Raw genomic sequence first — 22,656 nt, 5'->3', positions numbered from 1 at the left:
TATGAGAGAGAACTCAAAAGCAAAAAAAGAAGCAGGAGTAACATTTAAATTAAATAGCATTTACATCCAACTAGTTCTCTGCAAGCTAAACCTGACCTTTCAGGCTACTTCTTCAATAGCTCATATTTTGAAGACTATCTCTGAAGAATTGTCAAGGTCAGATTAGACCTACATATGCCAAATAAAACCAGTACACAATGATAGGAGCCGCAGCCCATGCACAAAATTTATTGTGTGCTACTGTTTATAAAATACTTGAATAGTTCAGAACATGCATAAAATTTCCAACTGAGGGGTATGTACAGATTGTACTTTATGGCAAACGAAAAAAAAGGGAGATGAACTCTAGTGACATAAGCTTCAAGTTGTGTTCCAGGGGATGAGGAGGACATGTAGCAAATGTCAAAATATGTAACAAAGTACAGTGGCAATCAGTACAGTCCATTATTTGTGAACAAATTAGCACAGGGCTTCAATTTTTATTGTAACCAAGCAGTCCTGTAGATACCAAAACACATGCAGTCTCAAGTTTACACTTTCACTAATGCCTTAGCAGTTGAACAGAGCAATTTCTTACGCGCTGCTTTGCCTAAACAAGAAGTATGTCCGATACAGTTTCAGCTTCCTTTACAGATTTAAAAAGAATAAAAAGCTTGCAGTTATTCAGCCCAGTGATTATTAGCTATTTATGCAACCGTAATACTCACAATAAACTAAAAGTAAGCGTAACATCTAGGTAACCTACAGATGTACATCATAGGTCTATATATTAAATATTTGCAAAATGAAAACATGCATACACAAAATACAATGCCAAGCTTTACAGACTTGATATGAATCAAAATTTACTTAAACAATGTACAAAGTTCAATTAAAAGTACCTTAAAATTAACACTTCCATATTGTTCTTACTTTTAAAATTAGTATATATATATTTTTTTATTTTTAAATTCAAGGTGGGGAAGAGTCTTGAAAAAGCTGGGCAAAAAAGTTTCTCATTTAAATATTTTTTTAAATCTGTGTTCAAGTAATAAACATTCCTACATAGAAATCTTCTGATAAGCTGTAACTAAAAAATACAGTGAATACAGTATAGAATTAGCAACATCTAAGGAGTAAACCTGAGGTCAGCATTTTACAGAAGGACCAAGTGAGATTTTTTTGGCATTTTTTCTGTCTATTTAAAATACAGTTTTTGCAGCCTCAGATACTTTAAGACCATTCTAATCTATCATTTTAAAGACATATCATTAAACCGATGTCCATTAATAAATAGTTAGCTCTTAGGGTTGTATTTGAAAGTCTGATTTTAAAAAAACAAACAAACAACAAAAAAACCAAGAACTACCTCTACCGAGAGAAAAATCCCATTTGTAAACTTAGAAGTGTTGACAACAACAAGCGTAGGATGCTAGTCTAGACGCGCTTTAGCGATAGCAGCCCGGTCCTCTCCCCAGGTCTCTTCTGAGGCTGCAGCAGCCAGGGCTGGGCCCTGCGGCACAGGGGGGACACGGTGCCGGGAGGCCGGGGCACCACGTGGAGAGAGGGGCTGCTGTCTCCAAAGCATGACGGCCTTGCTGCAGCGGGACCAGGTCATGTTCAGTAGTCACCTCAAGCGATCCCCCTGGCTATTTCATCTGTTGTCACATCAAAAAGCAGTAATCTAGGAATTCTCAGGCAAGACAAGAGTGAGTAAACCAGAAGCTGATGTGGTCACTGTGCATTGTTGTTGCCAGTTCCATTGTTTCCATTGGCATTTGTTGTGTTTATAGTATTAATACCATCTTGTTGAAGAGCATCTTTTCTTGGTGGCATTCTCTCATTGATCCTATCCAAACCTTTTGCTTCTTCAAAACTGCAGATTTTATGTTGCGGAGAGAATCCTCGTATTGCTTAACAAAATGCAAATTTGATATGTCAGTAATGGAAAAGTAAGTTGAAAGCATATACTTTTTCTAACAAATGATGTTTAACAACAGGTAAGAAATCAGCCAAAGAAACTTATGGCTCTGCATCTGTATTAGTAAAAGCTTCTCTAACCCGCTTTCCTGAAATGTTCAAAGGCAATCGTGATTTCAGCTTCTAACAAAAAGAACTAATTATGTCAAATATTCTGCGAGTAGGCATCAAGGGGTTTAACCCCACTTGATTGCTTCTGCGTGTCCCTGGTGTGGCCCAGCTCCCAGCACCAGCTGCGCTTGCTGCCCCGGCCGCCAGGCTCATCTCAACATCCCCCTTCAGCTGGGTGGAATGTCAGTGAGGCCTAAGCAGCGCAGCAAGTGCAGCGGAGGCAAAGCAGTGAAGGGTTACAGACGTCACAGGAGCTTCACGTCCTGCATATGCATTGATGGCCTGACCCTGCAGTTTTCATGCAGGCAAAACTGCGGGATGCGGTTCACGTTCTGCGCTGATCGTGTGCGTGATGGAAACGGACACAACCACAATCACTGAGGTAAGCGCTGTGGTTAAACAATGGCGTCATTTAAATACACACGTATTTAAAATAACTAGAGAAACAGGTATTATTTTAATGAATGAGGTCTGTAGGTGAATTTACACCTCAAAATGGTTGACCACATAATAAGACTTTGGGATGACATAGATCTTTGTCTCAGGTACAGTGTTCCACTCACAACAACGGGACCTCTTGCACGTGTGTGTGAGAATAGAATATAGCACTCATTTGTATTTTTGGAGACCTGACTTTCTTAATTAAAAACAAAGAATAAAAGAATTAAATGGTGCTTTGCAACTGAATCTGAAAAACCCTGAAGGCGGTTATCTCAACTGCTCTTTCACTTCACTAAGTATTGAGCAAGAGGAAATTAAGGTTTCTCTGAAAAGACAACAATCTGAAGTTGAATGCTCTGAACACCAAATTCGATGGCATTTTGCTCAATACCACTATCAAAGGACATATATACAACTTATTCAGCACAGAAGCCCTGATAATCCATGGAATTTAGTATGCCTCATCCTGACAGGCTGGTGTATATACTGGAAATAAACTGGGTCAACAAATTATGTTCAAAATCTATACAAAAAAACATTACATTTATACATCTTGCACTTCCAGATGTGTTACGGAAAGTTTTTTTAAGAATACGTTCAAAGCCAATAGATCTTATGAGAAAAGGCATGCACAAACAACCCTCCTTCCACATACAACCCCCGCAACCAAACAAAACCTTGCAGTTGAATGCAGAAAATAAACCACTAAACACTACCATTTTTAAAGACTTCAAGACAACACCACATTATCACAACATGCTATTATACAAAAACCTACTGCATATTTTGTAAAAACAAACCAAAAAAAGACCAAAAAACCCCCAAGAATTTCCCTAAAGTATTAAAGATAATCATCATCCTGAAGCCAGAAATGAATGTTACATGTAAAAGGATGAATCAATGCAGTTGATTCATCTCTGCTTGTGCAAGTTGAAAGTAAAACACACCCACACAGAGCACTTTTGAATTCCCTCCCAGACACCACAGATCTCTGCCCATGGCAAAGACTCTGATCATACCTTTTTCAGCCTCAATTGCCTCTACAGTGGCTGTACAGAAGTGAGCAGATGCATGCAAAATGAATGAGAAAGATGAAGAGTGTAATATCGCACAGCAGAAAAGGCAATGATCAATTTAATATTGTATGCTACGCCAGATTAGACTACAAGTAGTTAAAATGATAATTAGGGTTTAGGGGGGTTGTTTTTAAGTTTAAGTGAAACTTCTCCTATGTATTAACTAATACAATTTATCAACTAGAAGTATATCAAAGCAACACTAATTAACTGATGTTATTAACTGCACATTTCTAAACGTTTTTGTTTGATTTTAAGACAGCAACAGAAAATTGCAACTGATGTTAAAGTTGTGGTATGGTTTAAAAAAAACACTAAATATCTATTTGAGACTACTGCTTCATTAAATTACCAGGAAGGACGCTATAAAAATAACACTAGCACTGTTCACATAATAAGAAATTATTTTTCTCTTCATGTTTAGTACCCTGAAGTTCAAGTAGTACTTTAGTTTCTCACCAAATTTCAAACTAAAACAGGTATCTCTGAGAACGGAACTGAAATTTAAACCATAAAAGACAAATCTAGCAAGTCATATTTATAAAGTCTCCTAAGTGGTTTAGTTGAATCAACAACGAAGTCTGTGGCAGGAAGAGGTTGGGATTTAACATAGTCTTGGTAGGTGAATTAATGTGAAATACAAACGTCTAGCTTAGTAGTTGTTTTTCAGACTAAATAACCCCAACATCTGCTGTAATTTCTTAGGTGTAAGGTCTTTCCCATAACATAAGGTTATTAGGATATCAAGATCAAAATAACTCTCTACTAGGGCAGACTGCCTAAAGAAACCACTTTGTACCTACAACCAAAACTGTAGTGAAGTTTCTATAACGGTAACAAGTTGCCTCACCTATGATGTACCATGATGCTAACACCATTGTTTCAGAAATATTAACAAAAACCAGCACACATAGTGGTAACTCTACTTGTGTAGTGCTCGATGCACACCGTAACAACAAAAATCATAACAGAGTAATCAAGCAAATGTTGGGGAAAAGAGTTATATGGGAAAATATGGCATTAGAGCAGAACAGAATTAAGTTTATGGCTTCTCATTTCCTATCCAACAAAAACCAGACACATTTCAATTGCCAACACTAGGTTGTTAGGTATCTATTGCCTATAATACGACTTAACCTTACTGCTGCATAAAATGATAACTTCCACTGAGGTACTCTAAAAATATAAATGAAATTAGGTACCTGCAGTTACCAAAATAATGTGGAATACTTTGACATACTGCACAAAAAAATTCTTTCCTGCACTTAAACCTACAGAGACAAGGGGCAATCCCAGAATTAATCAAAACACTTGAACGGATGGTTATTTACGTTTACATTAGGGAAAGAAACTTTCTCAAATTGTAAAAATAAATTGGATTAAGAATTATTTTAGAAAGTCACCAAATCAATACTTTCATACTATAACCGATTTGCCATACAAATGCAATACTATGTAAAAAAACCACCTCTTTCCACCATTTCCTGTTACCTGTGAAGTCTTTGTTTTCAATCTTTTCCTGAAAAGATCATGAATACTGATTTATCTCTGTAAATTATGTAGCTTGGTCATAAATACAAATTTCAAACTTTATTCCTAGTTCATTCTACTTGTAGTACTACTGCTTGAAAAAAGATCTTGGAATATATACATGGTTAAGAAAAGGATAATTTTCAACTTGACATAAAAGAACAAACTGACTGGAAAATATCAGCACTTTAAAAAAACCCCACACTGTAAAGACAATTTGGCAAATAATTTTGTTGGATTCTCTTTTGCAGGTTCATCTAATCAAAACTATATTCTTTGTAAACCCTGACAAACCTCAAGTAAGTACCATCTCATAGTAACGTCACAGGTAATCCTGACATCTTTGGTCAGAAAATTCTTGTCTTCAGAGCAAGTTTTAAGAGGGCTGAATGGCTTTTCCATCCTCAATTCCAGCTCTCCTCCTGCTTTACTTAGGGGACAGATCTGATACAAAATTGTTGCCAACCTTCAACATAAACTGTTTTACTGCCCCCTGACTAACTGCAAGGGCAGCAATGAAGGGTAAGAAGTATTTGGCTTTTTAATTTAGGCTCATGTTTAGTATGTTGCTGAAAAAGGCCTTATGTTTTGTTTTGTTTTGTTTTCCCAGATGTTGACTCAATTTGAAAATAATTTTGTTGGATTCAGTTTGCAGAATATTCAGGTAACAAAAAAGTCACTAGCAAATGCTACATGAAGGAATAGTACTTAATATGGCCTTGAATATTTCAGCTACTACAGTGAAAGCAAAATAAATACTAAACCCCATAAATCTACTTTTTAAAAAATTTAGAAACATACAAAGACCACGATTTCCCAAGGTCTGTTTTTCTCCTAGTGCATTAAAGCTATCTAAAATAACCTATATTCAGTTTTAAAAATATATATCTATATATTTCCGGAAAAATAATAGTCATATATTGACTTCTTCCATAGGATGTAGTTTTGCACTTTTTTCCAAAATGATATTTTTTACATGACTTGTTTTTGTTTAACCCTTTCACTGCAGCTACAATTTGCATTTCGCCCTCAGACGGTTTTGCAGCAGGAATGTGCTCAGGCACTGCCTGTGTTGTATCACACCGAGGGATGCACTTGCTGCCCTGCTCTGCTTTGGGCCAACACCACCAAGCTCCTCAGCTCTGAGCACGGCCAGGACCTGACCAAAGAGAGTGGGTGTAGCTCAACACATTCCTGACACAGCACTGGGATCTGCAGAGATTTGGTACAGAATGTGTTACTAACATTAAGAACCATAATAGGCATACACGCTAAAATTGCATATGCATTGCCTTAATGGTGACTTACATATATATGTCCATATATATGTTTGCCCTGATAAAAAATTTCAGCCCAGCTCTCCAGAGAAATGTAGGTACATGCTCCAATTTCTTACAGCTTTCAAAGCTTCTTATAAGTTTAATAGCAAGCAGCACAACCAGGCCTTTTCTCAGTGTGCCACTGACAAACAAGCACCTGTAAGACTGAAACCTGGAAAACCGATGACATATTGGTCAATTTTTTGAATTTTCAAGTAAAAAACTGAATAGAATTAAAAAATACTATAATATTATGTTATTTTCTCACATCTAGACTAGTTTAAATTATTGATACTATACTGAGCCACACAGTACAATATACTTCAAAAAGCAATTAAATACTTGTAAGAAATCTTACTATACTATCAGTGACGATATTCTTTTCCAAAAGTATGAACTCACTGATATTACAATGGTTTTGAAAAGTGTCAATTAGTGAAGTTTCCTTTTATTTTTGGTTTACTTCTAGCCTTGCAATCGAGCGTAATTATTTGAAAACTTCTACTTTTTAAAGACCAAAACAATAACATTCTAATCCGTAAAAAATAGTGCAATTTTAAGGAGAACTAACAGTCGGCATGAGTTGTTTTGAACAACCAACATGACTAGAAGAAATGAGGTATATTAATGCAGTGCATCAAGGAATATCGCCATCAGAAGTTCTAGTCAAGACAAAAACACACCCACAAAAATCCAAAATGCATTTTGCATACTTTCCAAATGTCCCACATTTTCAGGCATGGTAAAAAGTCATATGTTTCATGTTTAAAAGAAATTTTCTAGTCAGTTTGATCCTCTCTGGTACTTGTAATGCAACATGGATAAAAATCTGTTAAATGAGTGAGAGGAATGCAGACTCATTTTTTTTTAAACATAATAAAGTATCTTACTAATGATGAAAATTAAAACTAGAACATATGCTTTGGGAATAGTTGCATGGATTAGGAAACATACACCATTTCTTGTTATAGACATTCACAAAACAATCACATACAAACACTGGACATATAAACTTACTTGTAGACATTATATGTCCACTGAAAAATGACTTAGAATGTGACATTCATGTTTCAAAGCTATTGAAAACCAGCTTTGATAGTTTAATAGAAAATGTAGTGAAAAGTTTTTAAAAAAACTACATAGTAAATTCAAAAAAATAAAATGAACAGCCTAAATCACAAAATGAGAAAAGCAGCTGCTCCTGGAAAATAGGCTGTATAAAAAGTGGTATTCACATGTCACAATCTTTCAACAGTTATAAAATTCAGTGGTCCCATACAACAGTTTTATACTTCTAGTAAAGCATGAAGATGGCCAAGAAAAAGCCTTTGAATAATTTACGTTAAGAGCGCTGCTGATATGAAGTCCAGTTTCAGACTGACATATTTTACTTATTCACCATTGTGAAGAGAAACCTGGACTTCATCCTTTTTGGTTCACTCTCAAAGCTTTTTCTCTAAGCCTAGTTTATCACTTATGGGCCTTGTGAAAAATACGATCCAATGATACAACAAACTAAAAAAAAGAAGAAAAACCTTTTACAAAATATTCAATGAGCCAGATTACAGGTAATTTTTGTATAGAGTTCTTTTTATTTTCATGCAAAAAAATATATGCACACTTCATAACACCCTTTTATTTTGATTTATTTACAAGTTTTAAATTCAATCCCTTTATTCTCAACTGATTTTATAACAATTACTGAGTATGTTTCAAGTACAGCATTGTTCAAAATGCACAGACAACGTGCAGCAGCAAATGCAGCAAACCTCAAAAACAAGGTGCTACAACATTGCTTCTACATCAAGAGACAGACAAGTGTCTGGGATAGTGGTTTAATTTTAACACTTATACAGACATACATCTATACCTAGAGAGAGACAGACAGATCTAAGAAAGCAGCTACATCTGCAGAGGAAGGAAACAGCATGTTACAAGGACAATTCAGGGAGGTCAATTATACATAGAACATTTGACAAACAACATAGAGAACAAACTTTGGCATTAATTACCAGGGTACAAAACGTAGCACATTTCAGTCTATCAATGGAGTGCAATATGGAACTCTGCAGCCTGTAGCCGTTTGTTAATACCAACAAGTATTTGACATCGTCAATGGAAGTACTAACACATCTATAATAAAACCATTTTAATGGAAAGCAGACGAGTAATGATGCAAAATTACATTGCCATTTTTGTATCTGCCATGATCAAATGCCTCAGTACCAGACCTGTCAAGTCACCCCACTTCAGGCATCTGTGCCACCTGAAAAATTGTGAACTAGGGAAGCTAAAGTCTGAAAAATGTGGCCTGACACCGCTGAACTCGTTTGCTTTTAGTTTTATACCCTGGTTAAGTATCCATTTCACATTGCCTGATTAACACATAACACTATGCTTGTATCAGCCGCTAAGACAAGAACTGAAAAGCATAAGAAATTCCCTGCATGCATTATGTGTAGTGTTAGCAAAAGAGTGAGATGTGCCCCAGTCCATCTGAGGCACAGCAAGTTGCATAACATCATTACCACTTTGCAGGGTCTGGCGTCCTCCAGCCAACACTCCACTAGGTAACATTCCAGTGGGAGTCAAACCCTTGAGTGTCAGCACACTTTCACTCTCCTCCCTAGGGGGAGAAAAAACAATAACAAAACCTTAAATATCCTCCCATGAAAACATGTAATAATGTAAAATCAGGGATGGGGAGAAGGAGAGCCTATTTTTCCTGTGCTTTCTACATGCAAAGACTGAATACATTCAAATCCAAACAACAAATATTTCTATTCCATACCAGTCTCTCCCCTGCCTAGGCGTTATAAACACTGATTATGTGTGAACCAATTCTGAGTAATTATTCACCTGCAGGCTCATTAGCCTTGAAATTAGCACTGAATGCCTCATGAGGTACTGCACATATCTCAGTGCCCTAAAACAATCCACAATTCTGTTCAAAGTGTCTATGCTTCACGAAACACCAACTTAAAAAAATACCCCTATTTGAACAATTATGGTCTGTGAAAAACTATACATTTTGGGTAAATGTGATCATGAAATCTCTAGATCTAGACAGGTACAAGAAATGGTATTTTTTAAAACCTGAAACAAAAATAACCATAATCCTCAACTTTCTGCAGTGGCAGAAATTTTCCAAGTCCTGACCTTCTCCATTACACCCTTGATTTCAACATCTTCTATTGTCTTTCCAACACTTCTTGTTAATGGCTGGACAAATAACTTGTAAACTAAAGATCATGTCCTCTAATTCCCTGAAACATGCCTCAAAAATAATTTAAGAAATATTCTTTACCCAAAAATACCAACATCAATGGGGTGCATCAAGATTCTGATGCACAGTTATCTCACTGAAAGTGTCTGGCATCCATTTTCCTGAAACAGAGATATGTTTTCATAATATACACAATAAGAAGGGTTTTAGGAATGCCAAGGTCATGCAAGTACCTGAGAACAGAGAAGACTCTCGCCATCTTTCCAATTGCTCGAATTTTGTTTCTGATTATTTCTTTCCGTGCGGCAGCTGTACCTACTTTCAATGGAATAAGAGAGAGTCTCAAGCTCATGAGTATTTACAGGACCACTGTTTTAAAAATGCATCGAATCCAACACAACTGTTTAAGTTCAGTACTCTTCACAGGAGGCCAGTACCCAAACACTTAAGGGCACAAAGTTATAAAATTATGGCTTCAGCATGCCAAGACCATCAGCGCCTCTGTGTCCACAAAACACAAATAAGTTTAGGATGTTCACACTGATTTGCTAGAGCTAGCAAGCACCTAAATTACCACCCACTACCGTGTGGTAACTATCATAACCCATTTGCCAAAATTTTACACTTGAAATTCTTCACTGACATATCTGTGTATATCAAGATGTAGGCATGCAGCTCAATACAAGAGCCAAAAAGACATTAAAGCCACAAAAAAATAAAGATTTGTTGCTAGTTCTTACACAGCTGTCCAAGAGAAAACAGTCATTTGTTTACTTGTTTTTATGTCAACTCTCCAAAACATAACCCACAAAAAAGCTTATAAAATAAAATGCCAAAGAACTGCAGTGTTACACCCCTTATCACCTAATTGTTATGTTTTATATCATCTTAGGTAATTCTGCATCATCTGCAGAAATTACAAATACCAAAGATCTGGAGTAAATACTGCATATTCCACAGAGCAGAGAAATACCATTTGTGACAGATAAAAGTGAAGACAAAACTCTGACAAGAGGCTTGTGATTGGGAAAGAGAGCCACCTTTGCCTGCCTTGACATTATAGAAGCAGAAGCCCCTTTCTCCAACACCAGCTGTTGCTGGTTTGTTGCAATGTCTGAAAGTCATCCTTCCCCTCATCCTCTTCCATTTTGCTGGCTCCTCAGTTCCACTAAAACAGTGCAGGTAGATCAGGAGATACCAAAACTGAAATCCTTACTTCTCCTCAGCCAGCGGGGAAGGAGAGTATCAACCACACCAAGAAAAGAGTAACCCAGTCACACTTTGAATTCAGCCACAGAGGACCAGAAGTGAGCAAACTCAGACAGCTCTGTTAGGTATTCCAGATCCTCCATTTAGCATTGTTCCTCAACCCCATGAGAAAGGTGCTCACGAAAAAGTTGCCAAACCAATTCACAGGAATGTAGAAGGGAGGATCACAGAAGTGGGCAGAGGAAAGCTGCATACCCACAAAGTTCTCTACTTGCACTCCAAAGAGGCAGCCGTGCAAGAAGCCCTTCCTCCTCCCTGCTCACCACTGCTCAGCTTCCAAGTGAGCGTGTGCACTGGCACACCAGTCACCCTGCTCACACCACAGCTGCGGGAACACAGGGCCTTCTGTGGCACAGGAGACTTCCCACCAAACAGATCAAACCAGAAAGACAAAGCATATGGGGCAAACAATAATAACAAAGTCACACAAGAAGGAAAATGCATAGCAGCAGCAAAGAAAAAAGGGAGCAAGAGACAACCTTTGTATGAACACAATGGAAGAATCTCAGAGCACAACAAACACCTGCCAATCCACTTAAACAAAAAAAGCCAGGAACAAAAGAGTAAAGCTTTTTTAGACAAAGGAAACACTCGAATGAACTGCAGACACCAAAAAAAAGTAAAATTAAAATTAAAAAAAAAAAAAAAACAACCCAGAAGACTCAGGAAGAACTTTGAACAGGACAGGCTAAACCGTTCTATTTTTACTGAAAGTGATTTTAAATTTTATGTTTTCATTTTTAAAGTTCTAGAAGTTTTTACTTTCTCTCTTTGAACACTACTAAATAACAGCTTGAGGATCTAGAATGAGAAGGGGACTCCCTCAGAATTTTTGAAAAGGCTATGACTAAATGAGGCACGATCAATCATTCTCCACAAGCCCCTCAGTTTTACTCCTACCTACATGTCTGTGAGGGCTACACTGGTGCAGAGCTGTAACATGCAGGTGGAAAAGATTTCAGGCAGTGCTTGTGACTGTATCCCAACCCTGCTAGGTCCCTCTGCCTTACATGGAGAGAGGCTGGTTTTGGGAAGTTTTGGTGTTTGGTTTCATTTTTTAACATGATCTTTCATTGCTCCAGCCCTCCAGAAGCAAGGCGGCCAAGCCAAAAGGCCACATATACTCCTCCAGCACTGCACGCATGGGGCAACCAGAGCCTGGTTAGTTCAGAGATGAGACACTGAGGTGGTGCCTGCTTGCACAAGAACTTCTTGATGACACCCTAATTTAGAGGCCATACAACAAAGAACTCTCCCATTCTCTATTCTGAATGCCTGCACAAGAAACAAATTCTGAAACACTCATACTACTATATTCCAAAGAATTCACATAACCTTTGGAAACGTCTGTATAACCTAATGCATTCCCAAGTATTAAAAATACTCTCTGGAACAGACAAATTTATACAGAGAGTAAACTGATTATTAGGTAAGTAATGGTCAGAAGAATTTTTCTGCACAGAATTATCTACCCTGGCACTTCCAAAAAACAGGTGATGGACCATGAATTTAAGTTAGTAGGCTTCTTTTTATATTTTGAATCCAGCCATCTTCTAAATTGCACATAATCAGAAAGTATCTTTTTGACATCTCAGTTGGAGGAAAATAGAAATAGGTTTTGGAACACTATACAAACCAGGTTTTGGAACACCATATAAACACATTCCATGCACAATCTTAAAAAAAAAAAAAAATCTCACAAATTATTAAAGAGCAAGACAGACAACTGAACACTCCCTACACATGCAGGAACAAAGATAAAATTTTAGAAATACGTAAAAGAGTGAAATTCTACTAAAATAATAATAAAAAAAGGAATGGAAGAAAGGAGGAAAAAAATTCATGCACAGAAAGACAGATGTCTTGGAATATGACTTCTGATAACAAAATACAAAAACCTTTATAAACATCCCATTAAAATGGCTACTAATAATAAAACGCTATGTATGTCTCTCAACAGAAAGGTATTTTCTGCATTAATACTTATACTGCGGGTTTTATGAAGTCATATTTCAAAACATTCCTACTCTGTCTGGTCTGTACCTTTTTTATTGCCATATATGAGTCGCTCTTCAGATGGAGAGTCCAGAAAAAAAGGAAGTGAACGATGGAGAAAAAGGTGAGTGAGACAAATAAAATAAAGGTATTTAACTTGGAAGTGGTAATAAAGAAGGAATGGGGAAGAAATGTGAAAAAATAAAATGGAAAATTGCAACACTTAAAAATGCATTCATCGAACAAGAAGTGGAATTGTTGGGTGTATTTTAAAATTTGATGATAAACAAGTGAAAGCTTGAAAGTCAACAGTTAGAAAAAAAAATCCACTGACACAGAAAGATAAAGCGTAGACAGTACCTAGGTGGCATTAAGAGATGCAACAAGCAAAGAAATTGTTAAAGGAGACAGAAGAATAAAATAATTCAAATCACGAAACTGCAACTATCGTACTAAAGACAGAGCATCTGCAATCAACAGATGACTGCGCTTATACTGCACACCCAAAATCCTAACGCCTCGGAATACCACCAAACCTTACTCCTGCAAATGCTCGGTATAATGGCTTAATGCTCAATTTAGTAGGATTACTTGAATGAAAAACATAAATTAACTGTTTGCAGGATTGTATTTGAGACTATTTCTAATTTTTCACATTTCTGGCAACAATCTAAATGGTAGCAAAGCTGAAGTGGCTCATAACCAAAGCGTTCCCACCAAAACACACACAGCTGCTTGGCACACCACTGTTCTGCTACTGAGTGTGAACACAGTAGATAGCAAACGTTTAGAATGGAGTCTAATATCTTTACAAATTATATTAAGCGTCCATCAAAGGCTGCTGAAACTTTCCTCCCTCCTCCCCCATCATCAAACAATCCATCAAATTAGTTGTGTTATTGGATAAAATGAAGTAAGTCTGAGAAGCTTTTAGGTGAGACATTAAGCACTGCTGTAAAAAACCAACAAAAGTAACTGCGATATGCTAGGTCTTCACGTTAGTGTTGCTTCTTAATCACCATGCTACAAATATCTCCTTAGCAATCTACTTTATTGTAGTTTACAAGATTGAAAATGTTATAATTTATTATACAGACACGTATTATACAGTGTACATATAAAAGTTCTCCTAAATTTTATGCTTTAAACTCAAAAACCAAGACTTAAACTTCTATTTCATACTTTCTGTATAGTGCTTTGCCATAAGATGTATCTTTTACCTGTATCAACTCTTCATTGAAGAGCAATCATTATAAAATTTAAGATCTTACAACAAATTTATTCTAAATATTAGCAAAATAAGTTTATAGTGACAAGAAATCCTGAAAATTTTCTCACAAAAGTTTCAGTTTCAAATAGAAATCAGATAAAAATATTTACTGCTTCTTGATCACAAACACAAACCCACAGTTCCCTTCTCTGCTACTCCCTACGTGTCATTATCTAAAGAAAAAACTGAAGGCAATTTTCTTCAAATTCAAGGTAATATTACGCCAGTCTAAATAAATTGTATCACAGGTTATTACCATTAAAGAGATTTATATAATGTAAAGTAACCCCTACCGTCAAATTGATCTTCTCCCTCTGTCATCAGTTCATCATCAGAGCAAATGCTCAAAACATTCACCAACATCTCTGTTACTGTACAGGAAAAAATAAATCTTAATTTTGTAGAATTTTAAATATTTCCACACGCACAAGAAATAACTAGTCACCAGCAACTATAGTAAATGAGCATCCCACATCATAGCCATTGCTCACTAATCTGGTTTCAAAAATGTGTTTTTCTTGATGTGCACTGTCATGGAATTGAAAAAGCTTGGAAAAATAAGCAGTTAAAAATTATACCACCTAGTAATCAAAGAACACAGCAGAGCTTTCTCCATTATCTTACAGGGAGTTCCTTCAGGTAAGGATTGCCTTCTTGTGTATTAGTATTTTTACATTAGGATAAGTATTTGAACTAGATTTTATGCAAAATTTACTTAAACATGAAAACCTTTTGATTGCTGAAATTCAGGTTTAAAACAAGAAAACTATTCCATTCCTGGCATCTGCAGGCATGCAGCAGAAGCACAGAAGCAGAAAAAGATTATGATACAAATACGGTGCAAACTACATGTCTTTTCAAACACCCCTTAACAATATTAGCGTAATGGGTACACAAACTTGTCTCAAAAAGCTTATATTTTCTTTCTCCAGGAATTTCCCTATTCGGCCACTCAATCTTTCCCATGTATATGAGATTCTTTCTTTAAAAAGTCAAACTTCTCCTCCCCCTAGAGTGTTCTGAAACGTATTCCAGAAGTTCAGTCGGTTGGTGAAAAACCCCGTAAACTGCTGTCTACATTTATTCGTGACTAATTCATACAGTTCCTGTGTTATCTGCTATGGTATTCTTCTCCATTCTTGAGCAAGAGTTACTGTCTACTTTAACAACAGAAAAAATGCACAAAATTATTCTGATTTCGATTTATTCAACACAGACCAGGCAATATTAACACTGTATCCTTCATCAAAAGTGGAAGTATGTATTTGTCCAAAGGCAAGACAAACTACAAGGGCCATAATCCCAGCAGTCTCAGGCACACAGCGGGTCAAAACCCACTTAGGGAACAGTATTTGGGTGTCTCATTACCAGCACCATGAGAAAAGCAAAACAAACAGTATTAACACTTTGCTGTTGAAAATGTTATCCACTGCATCACTAGGTAAGAGAGATATAAACAAAAATCTCCTGTCAAATGTCAGGTCTCTCCATTTAAAAAAACCAAACTGTTGAGTGGGCTAACCACACTGAAAAGTGTCCAAATTATTTGTATTTAACTGCTCGCTACAGACAATACAAACAAATCTAAAATCCTCAGTTTATAGGACTGTAAATATATTATCTCAAGAACACTTTGAATAAGTCATTTAAAGACCTTTCCAGATCTCTTTCATAAAAAGACCAGTTCCTGCCATGGAAGAATTTTAAACAGACCCAAATAGCCTCTAACCTCATTGCTTTTTAACTGCAGACTACCTGCAGCCCCAGTGTCCTAGATTCAGAGATTCAGCTCTAGAGGGGAGGAAAAAAGAGCATCTGTGCTAAATTATCTTTTCTTTACAAGAAAAATTCTAACTGAAAAAGTTATCTTTAATGAAGGTCAAGCTGTTATAACTATATAGAAAAGTTAACATTTTACACTAATATCTCGACATAGTTTACAATACCTATAACCATACAAGATTAATAATGTATACAGCCCAACATTTGTAGAATATGAACAATTTTCATATTGACTTCACATGCAGCTATACACCTTCAACAGAAGTTATAATTTCTGTTTACACCTCTGCTTTACTAGATGCAGTTTTAACTATATTGACTAAAACCGGTGAAGAAAACAACCAAAACCTGTAAAATAAGCTGTATTTCAGTTTATCCTTTCTCAGAAATGGCATTTTCATTTGACAAAAAACCCCTCCAAATCAGTTTAACAATTTCACCAAACCTTCTACCTGATAAATACACATACCCATCTTCACAAAAATTATGCAATTAATCTCTCATTGGTAAATATATTAAAACCAAACACAACATGAACAAAAACAAACAAACCCAACTTTCCCAAAATCAATCTGGGAGAAAGAGGGTAGATGTTCATTAGATGCGTAACTTTTGCCTACCTTTTTCTCCAACAAATGGCAAAGACCACGTGAAAACATCCATAAAATTTGGTAGCCAGTAAGGATGAGGAGAACAATTGAACTGACGGATATTCATCACATTGTTTTCATATTTTAATACAGCAGCTAAAATAAAATTCAGACATTTTGAAAAGAACATTTCAAACTTGTAAGTACCACAAGTGTAAAGTCACAGGTTTGTTTTAGCTCTATTTTATACTATAGACAAAATAATCCCAGAGATACTCTGTTCTCTTTCACAGTACTTACAGGACGGATTTCTAATGGAGAACTTTGGATTTCTAATGCACTTGTTGCAGTTTAAGGTACTGTTACATGTCAATATAGCTCTGTACTATCCTATTACAGGTCCAAATTGAACAAAGATTTTTAAAGGTCCTGAAAAGGTATAATATCAGCAACTTTAGCAAAATCCTAACTCAGAAGAGCAGTCTATCCAGATCCAGGCTTTACTCTTCATGTGTCTTCCCACATGGTAAGCTTGGAGTAAAACTACAGAAATCTAGAAAATTGCAGAGAAGGGGAAGCGCAGAGAAACAAAACAAAAAATTCTACAGCTAAATAAGCGTTGATTGCATTTTTCTGTAGTTACGTTTGCATTACGCTGGGAACAGCTAATGCAAAAAAGGATTCTTAAATATGTGATATCCAAAGAGATGGTGAAAAAATGCAAAGAGCCAGTTGAAGCTATTTTTATTTCCCCTTTACAATTTGTGCAAGTAACAACAGCTCATCTTTTCCTCTGTACAGGTAAGCAACCTACATGAGTGGTGTGCATTGAGGGGGCTGGTTCTTTGGAGGTGGATGGGAGAAGATGCTGTGTATTTCACAGAAAAGAGGTCTTGGTTTCAAAGAACACTATCTGAATATTTGGAGACCATTCCTTCATCACATACCTGAAATGCCATACTTTAAAGTCATGCTTGAATTTCAGCAGGCTTTTTAATTATTTCTGTTGTTGAACTTTGTTCTCATCTATGAATAATATTAATTCACAGCTAAGCTCTTCTCTGCAATTCTTGTAAAACTCGTAAATCTTGCTCCACACTATTAAGCATACTTCTCCTGGGCAACTTTCTCTTAAGCAGAGGCTGGACAAAAAGGAATTCCTTCTGTTTTACACCTCCCTAATAACATTTCCATTGGTAGTCAGCATTTAAATCAGTACTTGCTCTTTCCTCATTTCCCATACACAGCCATTGTGGCCCCATACCATCACAACTGGACTCTGGGGTGCCACAACACAAACTACATTATTCACACGCTGCTGCTCAGTGCTCCCTCCCTTCCTCAGTCCACAAGCTAAACACAACCAGAAGAGTGAAAACTCATGGCACAGGAAAGCTTTGCCTGACTGGAAAACACCAGGTGATACATTCAGAAGAACTAAATAGAAACAGGTTTTACAAAGGAAATGTTTGCCCACACTTATGCTTCAAGTTATCTTACAGGAGGTTGTAATTTGTGTCATGCACTCATACTATAACTTTTACTAATAGATTTTTTTTGTCCTTTATTTTCTCACCTGGCAAAAAATTGTTCGTATTAGATGACTTATCTAGAAAGACATTTTTATTTTATTATTACATACAGTTTTTAATAACAAGCTCTTACCTTTATTGTTGTAGACATCCAGGTAATTAGGTGCTGAAAAAATTGTTATTAATGATGGGAACCCTGTAGTTTGACTTTTCCGGTACATTCTATAACTGCAAAACCAAACAGATTATTTTACACCTTACAGTAATGAGCAATTCATTTTTATTCTAGACTGTGAATAATTTCCTTAAAGACACAAAGTACTTACCCTGCATCTTGTGCTTCGTGTGCTCTAATGATTGACAATAAATTATTATTTTGCAAAAATTCACAAACTGCTGGATAACTGTGAAATGAAAAGAACTATGAGTAAAACAAATCTTAAAAGATGCAGCAAGAGTCAGCATTAAAACATCAAATAGATCATAGCATACTCTCACCTATAAAAGTATGAGCATCCTCTGACTGTATTGTGACTGAAATGCTCATGTGAATTTTCATTTCCAAAATCTTCTGAAGGATCTGACCACAATAAGTCACACATTGGTCCAAATGCTGGAGGCTCTTTGAATCTATCTAACTGTTTGAGAAAAGGCAACAGCACAAAGACTCTTTGAATATTAAATCAGTAAGTTTTATACATTTGTTACACTACATATCCATCAATACCAAGCGTTTTTAGAATAAATCCCAACCATATCAAAGAGAAGTAGTTTCTGTATATTTTTCCTCTCCTCCTCATGAAATAAGGCAGAGGCATGCCAAAAGAACCAAACCTGTTAAGAGCAATAAGATTTATTAGTTGTAAAAAGAAAGATAAATTCCAGACTGATGGATATGTGTAATACAACATCAAGTTACAGACAAGGAACAAAATGGTCCTTTTTCATGCACATGCCATATCTACCAATCTGGAGACTACCAGGAATTAGCAAAGAGAAACAGTACAGAAAACAGGAATTATAAAAGAAAAGCATTAATAATTAGCACTGACTAGAAGAGACTAAATATATCAAAAAACCCTTTAAACCCCAACCAAAACCAACCCTGAAACACCCGTCTCCATTAAAGACCATTTAACAATGTAATGAAGAAGTGACTAGCTCAGCCATCTGAGACTTCTTTCATATAGGCTTTATTTCTCAGCTACAGCCCTGGTGTAATGGGCCATATGCCTTTTGGGAGATGTCTTTGATTTCTTTTCTCTAGCTACTTCTTTACAGATTTCCACTTGGAAACACCTGCTTCAGCAGCCTGCAACTTTCCTAGTAACCACAGGGAAAAGGGCAGAGGTAAGGAGGACAGCGCATTTGTTAACGTAAAAGGAAAATACTCTGCTTAAGTAAGTGACAGTCAATAAATCTCTGATGTCCCAGAAATGAAATTAGATATCCCAGATCCAACGTAAAGTTTATTTGATCTTTATGCAGCTGGAGTTTGTTCACGAGATGATTTTATCCAAGAAATGTAGGAACAGTTCTTTGATGGACACTGCATTTATCTCACTTTACCTCCCATACCAAAGATGATGACTTTGATGGTACTAGACAACACTTAACTCTTCATGACAGGTTCGAAGGGAGGTTTGGTGAGCACCTGGTGAATTTGAGTCTAACGGTCCATAGGAATCCATTCAAATATGGAACCAGCAGTAGTGCCAAGCTCTCTCATGCCCTGGAAAATCAGAGCTCCCGAGGCTGCCACCTGTAACATAAGTGGAGAGGTCCAGATCTTTACAAATTCCTGCCAGATAATGGCAAGGCAGGTATTAACTGAAGTTGTTGTTGGAATTTATTCAGTATTAAAAATCCAGTGATTCAACATTTCCCATACTGGATGATGACCCCAGTACGGTATATTTCTTCCAGTTTGAAGAAGCCAGTCCATCAACTTCTGCAAGTACCTGTATTTCTGTAGATTAAACCATCAAGTTTCTAAACCTCCAGCAATAAATTTGGGTCCAGAAGCTAACAGAAGCATTCACACATGGAAGATTCAAGTGTTTGCTGATTGATGTTTCCTGCAATACAGAAGGCTGAAAGTCTAGAAAGCATTTCTAAGAAATTCTCTTGAATTATTCTTCAAGGATTTTCTATATGACTTTGGCCAAATGGATAGAGATGTCATAAATAAAAAGTTTCGGTTGCCGCAAGCAGTGCATCTGTCTTCGAAATTCCCTTCTCATAGCACTGGAACAATAAGGTAGCCCTTTCTTGAAGCAAGAAGGTTGGTTTGTAAAAAATAAGTATACTTAGATACACACACCAAATGAGTGTCTCTTTCACTAGATAGTCTACCAACTGGCATCGTTCTCAAGACATCTCAAAACTTCATGAAATGTCACTGCAAGCTATTCAATTCAACCCAGATTGCATATATCAAATCAGAATAATCAACTTAAGGGCTTCTCTACATTGGGACAGCAAAAAAGTTAACAAAGGACATAAGTCAATTCACAACACTTGTTACTGATTAACTATTTCTGAATAAGTCGTGACTACAACAAAAAAGAATCTCAATACAAATCAGCTTAACATATCTCTAAATACGATTAAAGTAACTGAGACAGACAGTTTTATTCAAGAATAAGAATTACTACACCTGGAGTTAAAACAGAAACAGGTAGTGTAATTTTTGATACATACCATAAATCTAAATTAATTTCTAGGTATTATGCAGTCAGGGCTACTAAAATGAAGTGCATCATACCTCCACAGGGATGTTCAAATTCAGGAGTAGCAAAACCTTGGAGGTAGATTAAGGTACAGCAAATTAACACTACTTCACTTTTGAGGCAAAGACCTTCACAGAAGTTTCACATACTTGAAGATACAGACACCAGTTTTAATTAACCTGTCCTAATTTTCCTGAGAACTATTACACAGTAAAGCCCTGAAAACAACGTGAAGCCAGTAAAGACTGGCAGTCATCTTATACATCACTAAAGAAGAGGAAATTTCAGCAGACCGTGGAAAGGAAGCAAAGTATTGTAAAGACAGATTCCCAGTAGCACCCCCATACATTTCGAGGCACTTTGCTGATCAAGCCTTAGCACCACCAAGAACTAAACAAATGTTGTAAAGGAGGAAGAAAATTCTCTCTCTTCTTCAAATTAAGAGCCCCCATAACCCTATCTGGACACAATCCCTCCTTAGAAATCACTAGGCTTAAAATCACAATTCCTAGAATTCTGTTTCAGCAGAAGTCTTGGAACTGCAAATTAAACCAACTAAACAGCACCTCTAAGTTGATGGACATGAGTCTGAAAGAGACGCTCTTTACCAACATATTCAGAACATTTGTGTAAATGAAGACGGGAAAATAAAAACCAGATTACTGCAAGTTTCACAAATTTCCTCTTTCCCAGAACTGAGAAGCACTTGCAGCAATCTTTTTGGTTAGGCTTTACTGTCATAGCTACTACAATAGCTATCCGCTACTGGAAGGAAGTTTGCGCCAGCACAGATAGTAATTTAATTTGTGTAGTTTTATCATCTTCCTGAATGTCAGTGAAACTGACAAAACTCTTCATTCAGAAGAAACTACATCTGCGCAGACTTTTTCTTTTTTTCTTAGGTGATTCCTACACTGTTTGTAGAGCTGTGATTTCCCTTTCTATGCCAGATGATTATGCCTGCATGTGTTTGCAGAGAAGACCTCTCCTTGAAGAGAACTCCTACTAATAAAACAGGCTTGTAATGTTATACAATTGTCTCAACTGTTTACAGAAGTCATTTCACACACTACACCTGTACCACAAGTATATATTTTCCTAGATGTAAAAAGAGCATTTCCCATCACCCATTTAATTCAAGTACACTTACAATATCAGCGCATGCCAAGCTCTAATGCAGCTATTGAAGCTGCTGCCAACCCATGAATAGTGTCTTTTCCAAGTTACCAGATGATTCCTTAAAAAACAAAAAAGGCCCAAAGAACAGTTCTAATAGCACTGCCTTACATTTATAAATGTGGTTTTCATCAGAAGAAATATACAATGCAGATTTTCTTATATATATATATATGCATATATATAAACATATAAGCTTGTATTTCATCCTAATGTAGCCTCAAGCATCACAGAAGCACATACGTAAGTACAGGCCAAGATACCAGAATTACCTTCTAACTAAATTTACTTGACACTTTGAAACCTGACTAGCTGCAAGACTGAGAGCAAAAGAAAAATTAATCACAATCCTATTACGACAGTTACTTTCCAAAGTGTTTTTGCAAACTATGTTTCCTTTACACTACTTTCCAAAAAGCTCTGACCATGTTTCTTTTCATCTCTAATGTGAGAAGTGTTAAGGCCTTATCAGAATGGCACTGTTTACTCACTTTTTCTGCCTTCTCTTTCTCTGCACAATGCATGCCGATTTCTGCATACATTCACATTTCCTCAATGTGCCTCAGTATATTTTCCCACTTACACCACTGAGCTTGTAAATATGCTTCCTCTCTGTTTCTACCATTTTCTTCTCCTCTCAGATCATTC

General features: G+C 36.5%; 1 protein-coding gene across 11 annotated transcripts in view; it reads right to left on the bottom strand.

The window, feature by feature from the left end:
- Positions 1–22,656, bottom strand: part of PPP3CB (protein phosphatase 3 catalytic subunit beta) — a 51,426-nt gene that overhangs the window by 6,479 nt on the left and 22,291 nt on the right. For 2 of the 11 annotated variants that reach the window (XM_065843371.2, XM_071811883.1), the window contains exons 6-15: positions 18,599–18,738; positions 18,427–18,504; positions 18,234–18,328; positions 16,599–16,724; positions 14,490–14,567; positions 12,975–13,001; positions 9,896–9,980; positions 8,965–9,062; positions 3,531–3,560; positions 202–1,892 (exon numbers count right to left, since the gene is read on the bottom strand). In XM_065843371.2, coding sequence (XP_065699443.1) covers positions 1,714–1,892; positions 3,531–3,560; positions 8,965–9,062; positions 9,896–9,980; positions 12,975–13,001; positions 14,490–14,567; positions 16,599–16,724; positions 18,234–18,328; positions 18,427–18,504; positions 18,599–18,738 — 936 coding nt within the window. In that variant the 3' untranslated portion in view covers positions 202–1,713. The other 9 variants (XR_011740292.1, XM_071811882.1, XR_011740291.1 and 6 more) reach the window with 8 other exon arrangements.

Source organism: Patagioenas fasciata, chromosome 8 (assembly GCF_037038585.1).
Source record: "Patagioenas fasciata isolate bPatFas1 chromosome 8, bPatFas1.hap1, whole genome shotgun sequence".
Taxonomy (NCBI): Eukaryota; Metazoa; Chordata; class Aves; order Columbiformes; family Columbidae; genus Patagioenas; species Patagioenas fasciata.
Note: the sequence above shows the minus strand (reverse complement) of the source record. Positions and strands in the feature narration are given on the sequence as shown.